The sequence below is a fragment of the Aquila chrysaetos genome, chromosome 4 (genome assembly GCF_900496995.4).
Source record: "Aquila chrysaetos chrysaetos chromosome 4, bAquChr1.4, whole genome shotgun sequence".
Classification (NCBI taxonomy): Eukaryota; Metazoa; Chordata; class Aves; order Accipitriformes; family Accipitridae; genus Aquila; species Aquila chrysaetos.
Genome location: NC_044007.1, coordinates 22759764 through 22766917, shown reverse-complemented (window position 1 = coordinate 22766917; position 7154 = coordinate 22759764). Strand labels below are relative to the sequence as shown.

At 50.7% G+C, this 7154-nt stretch overlaps 1 protein-coding gene across 3 annotated transcripts; it reads left to right on the top strand.

Annotated features, from left to right (window-relative positions):
- The first annotated feature begins 754 nt into the window (after positions 1 to 754).
- On the top strand, positions 755 to 6919 carry ODF1 (outer dense fiber of sperm tails 1). 3 transcript variants are annotated; one of them, XM_041123182.1, is made up of 2 exons: positions 755 to 1337; positions 6589 to 6919. In XM_041123182.1, the coding sequence occupies exons 1-2, from the start codon at positions 1289 to 1291 to the stop codon at positions 6834 to 6836; spliced, it is 297 nt and encodes a 98-aa protein (XP_040979116.1). In that variant the 5' UTR covers positions 755 to 1288; the 3' UTR covers positions 6837 to 6919. The 3 variants fall into 3 exon arrangements, 1 of the variants encoding a protein (XP_040979116.1); XR_003923145.1 differs by having other exon boundaries at positions 1243 to 1337; positions 6524 to 6637; XR_003923146.1 differs by having other exon boundaries at positions 1277 to 1337; positions 6464 to 6619.
- The last annotated feature ends 235 nt before the right edge of the window (positions 6920 to 7154 follow it).

The following is a 7154-nucleotide window of genomic DNA, read 5'->3' as shown; positions in this document are numbered from 1 at the left end:
GTGAGGATGTGCAGTCTGTGTGACAGTGCCCTTGGGGATGAGCAGCTCCACACACAGGCGTTTCGGGAAGCCTTTGTAAGCCCATGTTGCTACCCCTGGGTTAATCGATTCCACAGAGGGCACTCACCGACACAGCATTTCATCCTACTGCAGGATTTCCCAGGAGGTTTTGGAACACAGTGAGACAAGGAAAAGCACGCGCTGTTCCCGAAGCAGGGCCACTGCACACCAGGAGCCGTGCTGCCTACTGCACTTCAGCCTGTGGTGGTGGGATGGGAAAGGGGCAGAGGAGGAGAGCAGCAGCTCAGCAAATCTCTGCTTGGCTGATTTGTGTCCACAGACACCTGCTTATCCTACGTAGGATGTGTGGTGGTACCCTCCGAGTTTATTCTGCCTGCGGGTCCCTCTGCTCCGTGCTCAGGGTCGTGGGCCATGCTGATGCTCTCCAGGTCTGGGAACAAACTCCCTGGGCGAGCATGCCTGCGGGGAAAAGCTCACAGCCCCTGGCATAAAGATTCATCCCAAAGGAGGCAGCACCCCACAGGCACCCCCGCCTGCAGAGCCTCCCCGCTCTCTTGCGGGGCACGTGGTGAATCCCTAAAGCCCCTGATTTCATGCACCAGGGAGGTTTAACTTCAAGTCATTTTCAAGCTGTTGCTTTTCCTGCAGAAATTTTATTTTGACACACATCCTTGTGTTCAGCATCTTTCCTTCGTAACGGCTCCTGTGGTCCGTACACCCAGGGCTCTGACAGGAAGGTTTAGCTCGATGCTCGGTTCGAGTGGTGTGCTCCAGATCTCGTCTCTTCAGATGGGACTTGGCAAACAAAACTTCCTCTGTGAAATAAAGGATTCAGGCTCCTACCATGCGAGAGAGACCTCCTGAAAGACTCTTTCATATGGAGCCAAAGAGACTAGAGAGTGTCAGAGTTTTAAAGACAAAATACTGCTGTCAGAAAGGTATACAGACTTCATACAGGAGGGACCCTTCACACATTGGCAGCCTTTGAATTCAGCTTTTAAATAAAAGATTTGTCTTCAGACAGAAAAAGTGATGCCTTTTATGAATAATAAGGCATAAAGCAATTTTTTTTTTTTTATGAAACTGCCATTCAGTGTAAAATAAGCTGGCTCTTGATTTATTGAAAAGCCAAACTCATATTTCACCTTGGGGAAATAACACATCATCCAGCTCACCAGTTTGCAGATGCCTGAGAGACGTGGGTGTTGGTGCTGCCAAGGTTGGGATTAGCTTTTGTGTCACAGGCCAGTCTGAGGGAATATAGTTCATGTCTTGGACTACAGCTCTTATCGGAGATGATGGGACGGAAGCTGATGGTGAGTATCATTGCTGGGAATTGGGGGCTGTTAAGAAGTTTTGCTTTGTAAGTATGTATTAAGCATTTGACTTTTAACAAAGGTTTTTCATTGCTGGTATGTGTAAATGTAATTAGATATATAAAGTTATTTGAATGTTTTAATTTATTCTTCCACATGACGCACCGATGTTTGAATGTGAGGGGTGTCCAACAGGAAGCCTCATGTATTTTTGTGCAAACTGAGATGTGACCCGCTCCCCTTTGTGGTTCTCGGGGTCCCCCTTTCACACTCCTTGCTTGGCCGCCGGCAGGTCTGGCTCCCTCCAGGCGGTCAGCAGGCAGCCCCGCAGGAGCAGTCCCCGGGACCAGCTCAGCTTTGCCTCCTCGGAGGCTGCAGGCGATATTTTCTTGTCTGGGGCTACTTGGGCTTTCGGATACAGCTAATAATTGTGGAAGGCATTTCCTCTGCGGGAAGGTGCCAGCAGGGTAGAGCAGCTCCCAGGCTCCCAAGGAGTCTTCGCCTACTCTCTTAAATACACAGGGACGATGCATTTGCACTGATACTTAATCCACTGCAAGCCCTCAAAGACCAGATTTCCCCGAAATATGAAGCACTCCCCACTCCTGTAGTCTTCTCTTAGTTTTTCTGGCAGTATTAGACCCAGGAGGTTTTGGTGTCAATGCTGCTTGTGATTAAAGTACACTACAAGGACTTTTCAGAGAGCCAGGCAAAGCCATCCATGCTGCAAGCACTGCTGATACTGAAACCCATGAGGGTCATTCTCAAGAAAAACAGATGCAACAGCCTGACAGGACACAATGGCTTCAGAAGTCCCCAAGGCAGGAGCTGATGACTCAGGCAGCCCTGCCCAAGCTCACTGAGTGAGCAGGCAACAGATCCCAGCACACACGGGATCTGCAAAGGTAAAACTGTCAGCTCAGATAAGTGCTTGCAGCAGTGCCCTGTGTGCGTGCAGCGCATGCGCCCTGTCTCCTTGTCCTGGTTTTGGCTGGGCTAGAGTTAATTTCCTTCCTAGTAGCTGGTACAGTGTTATGTCTTGGATTCAGTATGAGAGGAATGTTGATAACACACTGATGTTTTCAGTTGTTGCTAAGTAGTGTTTAGACTAAGTCAAGGATTTTTCAGCTTCTCACGGCCAGCCAGCAAGAAGTCCTATTATACTGTTCTCATCTGAACCCACAAGTTTTACTTTTTTCTTTTTTCTCCCTGATTCTGTCCCCCATCCCACTGAGTGGGGGGAAGTGAGTGAGCAGCTGCGTGGTGCTTAGTTGCTGGCTGGGGTTAAACCATGACAGTCCTTCTCTGTAAAATAATTGTGGGATGCAGCATCCTTTTTGCTGTCTTCCATCGACCAAAATCCTCATGTCACCCACTCTTGCCAAGGCAGCACCTTGTTCTGATGCATCGGCTGGTGAAAGTTGTGGAGTAACATCTGTAAGGGCGGGAAGCAAAGACCTGAGTCTGCTTTTCTTAGCGCCTTGTTTGCTTAATATGGTGTGAGAGCAGGGACATAAATATTTTTGAAGGTCCATGTTCTCAAAGTGTTCCCAGAAGTACCTTAACTGCAGCTGTCAGTAAGGGACATAAAGAGAAACTCCCATTTCTGGACATTTTTAACCATTTGCTGTTTCTTTCCCATTAAAAAAAAAAAAAAGAGGCAGAGAGCCAACAGGCAGAGGGAGAAGTTCCTGATGGAGCAGCAGGTTTGAAGTCACATCTGAAACTTGTAGCCACTGGAGAAAACCCCAGGAGAGGAGAGCCAGCAGGACGGGGAGGCAGGGTGCTCTGCCAAGGAGAAGCTGTGCAGGAGTTGCCGTGAGCACCTCGCCTTTCCCTGGCACTCACTGGGGGAGCTGCTGGTGCTACTGGGGGTGCCAGCTCCCCGCAAACCATCTGGATGCGTATTCAGGCCAAGGCTCCTGGTCGCCTTTGCCTAAACGCCATGGCAGGCCGTGCCGGGTGTCAGCGAAAAATGTATGTAGGCATCACACATCCAACACCTTGTGCAAAGCACTTGCAAAAAGAGGAAAAACGTAAAGAGCATTGCAGGTCTCCTTAGTTTACACCTTTTCTTTAAGGCTGTGGTAAACAGCAGCAAAAGCAGCGACGGGGGGAAGGCTGCAGGGGCCGTGGTTTTGCAGCAGGTTGGCAGCAGCCCGCTCGCTGCTGGGTGCACATTTCTCTTCTCCCAAGGCGGTGGTGGTCAGGACCTGGGAATGGGAATACCCACAAGCTTCAAGAGGAGACCAAGCTTAAAAACTTGAGTGGAGACCTGGGCTTTATCCATGGGGATGCCAACCTGGGAGTGGAGAAGGGTGGCTTGCATTCCCTCTGCGCTGGTGTGCCAGGGCAGGAGAGAGGGGGATAGCCTGGGCAGCCGTGCTGAAGCAACACCGTGCATGAAACCGCATCCAAGTCACGCTCCTGACGGCTCCGCTGCCCGGCCATGGCACAAGCCCCCTGGTCCATGGGCGAGAGCGGCAGCGGGGGGATGCGGTTGTGCACGGACCTGGGCTGCGCTTCCCATGGCGACTGTGGAGCTGTGACCGGTCAGCGGACCCATGATGTCATAAGGTGCCCACCGGAAGGCTGCAAGAGCACCTGCGGCTCTGCTGACACGCGCGCTCACCTCCAGACGAAAGTCGAGGCAATTTTTCCCCCGCCGCAAGTGCAGGCTATCACGGCAGCACTTGCGCCCCGACGCGCTTTGCGGCGTGATGATGTCGTTGCACGGTCGCCTTTTGGAAGACATCGAGCAGGACTTGAGGCAGGTGAAGCGAGAGATGCGGAGGCAGATGAGGCTGCTGGACCAGCACCTGCGGCAGCTCTGCGAGGAGCTGCCTGCGTCCCGCCTGCGCGGCCCGTCCCTGCGCCCCTGCTGCTGCCTGCGCCAGCCCGACCCCCGCGCCGGGCAGAGAACGGCCCTCACCGCGAGGCTGGACCTGGAGCGAGAGCTGGACAGGTGACACATATTCGCCCGCTTTCCACAGGCATCGGCACCCTTTAAGGCAGGGGGAAGGGAGGTTTGGCGTCGGTACCAGGAACAAAGGTGGAAACAGATAGGCAGGACAGAAGAGAAATAGCCTTTTTAAGATAAATCAGTTGAAAGGGGAGCGGGAAGGCACTGCTTGTGCAGCCACGCAGCCCAAGAGCAGCCGTGCAGGCAGCGCCTGCACTGGAAAGGGTTTGGACCATGGCGTTGTGACATTAACCATCTCGCAAACTGCATCTAAAGTAAAGTACACAACTAGATCCAAAGCTGCTCAGCTATGGAACAAAGTCCATCTTCAACGTAAATTCAGTTTAAGCCTGGTAAACATGTAATTATCTTCATCAGTAGCCAAAATGTGCCTGTAAGTGGTGGGGTGTAGCACTGAAACATCACAGACAGGTATCCATATTTTCCCACCTCGTACAGTAGGAGGAATAAGTGTCAGGATTTCTACATCTCCATTTTGACCACTGGTGTGATGATTTTATTTTGTTAATGGAGTTCAAGATTGACTCTAGAAGAGACAAAACCCAAAGGCAGCCCTACAGGAAGGGAGTAGTTGAATCATAAAACCTAACTATTTGCGTAAAGGCACGACCAAACATTGAGAGACCCCGAGGGCTAAGAAGTCCCTTGGTCATCAGCAGCGGTGGGAATCTCTTGCTGCATTTGTGGCATTGGTATTTTCTCCCCAAACTCAAGCTTCTGTTTGAGTTCCCTCATGTTGCGCCTAGTGACGATGAGACCTTCATCTTGGCAATGAAAAACATGACATTTTCATTATCCGTAGAGCAGCAAGTATCATCCCACAGCCTGCCATGTGAGTTATCTACTGGGTGCAATAAAGTTAGAGGAAAAAGGAAAAAAGCCTGACCCCTGGGTTAGTTTTACACTGACTTCAGCAAAACCAAAAGTTGCTGTGAGGTTACTTTAAACTTACCCAGTAGCTGCAGCTCCCGCAGGGCTGTCGAGCAGCAGATTTCACATCCCAGGTGTTACAGGACTGGTGTCCGTGTCCAGACTTTCATCAGTACATTTGGTATCAGAGCTGGGCAGACTCAGCATCCCCTTGCAGAATCATTGCAAACCAAAATCCCAGTGAGGGAATGGAAATTCACTCTGAATGGAAGCTGGGTGGGGGGATGTCTCAGGATGGGCTGTGGGATGCCGGGGCATGCTCTCCCTGAGTGCCAGGCTCCCCAGCCCTGCCACGCCTGGGACAACTTGCTGGTGGGAACACAAGTCCAGACTGAAACCACCTCACAGCAGGATTTCAGGATTCCCCATTGCGCTGGGGAATTCAGCCATCCACTTCCCACAAAAAATACTGGGAAGGACCAACTCTTCTCAGCACATTTATTCTCCTCTGACCAGCAATATAAAAAAAGGCCAAAGGGGCAGGTGACAGAACCAGCTCACAGAGAAAGTGCACCCTAAAATCACCACACCAGGTTGAATCAATGCAGGCTTTAAGTAGGATTGCTGAAATGAGTGTACCTTGCTAAGGAACCACTCGTTAGGGATTTCTCACCTTAGTGGTCATGCCGGTTCCCTCATTGTTTGCCTTATTTCCTCTTCAATCACACCCATTATCTTTTTAATTTGGTGCCTTGTGTCCAATTTAGCTATTATAACTTAGGTGACCCTTCCATTGTCTGCTTTACAAATGGTTTGAATAAGACCCAGCCTTCTGGTTGAGCAGAGTCCCTGTTTGACATTGTTAGAAATCATTTTAGTGGCTCAGTGAGCCTCCAGTCCAGCTCTACAGGAGCATTTGGGGTTTTTTTGCCAGATGTGTCTCCCATCCACTGATTGCTTTAAACAAAACTCCTAACTGGGAAATGTGATCTATTGTAACTATTCATTTAAAATGTAGGACAAGGCATAAGATGAACACACATGGCTTTGTGGGCATATGTACATGTGAGAGAAGAGCGCTGGCTTCTCTGTATTTAGGTAAAAGGACTTTTCAGCTCCACAATTGCCCCATCCCAAGAAGGGACACTGAAATACTCCTGACTGCTGTGGTGTGCAGGTGGGAGCTCCTGGTGGTGCAGACACCAGCCCAAGTGCTGTGCGTCAGCATGAAGATGGATCCAATAGTTTCCTATTTACTTCTCTTGTCCTTAAGGTCGTCCACCCATTCCTCTGGGAGCTGGACTGAAAGGCTGTCCTCTTGTTCTTATTCCAGCATGCAAAGAAGACTTAACAGGATGTTGAACTCTTCCCATGATCACAAGGTTTTGTCTTTGATAGACGTGAAGGGTTTTGACCCCGAGGAAGTTACCGTAACTGTGAAGGACAGGAAGGTGAAGGTGTTAGCGGAGCACGAGGAAGAGCACACCACCGCAAGAGGGAAGGAGTACAACTACAGAAACATCACGAAAGAAATCAGCCTGCCGCTGGGGGTGAGCGAGGACGAGGTGACCTACTCACTGGGACCCAATAGCGTCGTGAAGATCGAAATGGCACGCAAGAGCCACCCTTGTGTCCTGAGCCGCTGAGCCGCAGCAGGGAGCTGCACCCTGGCACAGTCGTTCCTCTGCCGCGGCCCTCCTCCCCATCAGCTTTAGGTCTGTCCCACTAACTGGGCGCAAGCAGGTCCTCGGGCCTCCTCCGAAATAAAAGACAGCACTGCAAGCAGATGTGTGCGAGCCTCATTTTGAAGGAGTTTGGTGGGCAAAAAGGGGGTGCCAGCAGGAAAATGCAAAGGTGGTTTGGGGCATACTTGGCTGTGGTCACTCGCTGGGTACCAAAGGCACAGCTGGAGGTAGTGTGGTTCAGGGCTGGTATTGCTATTGCATACAATCTCATGGATTTTA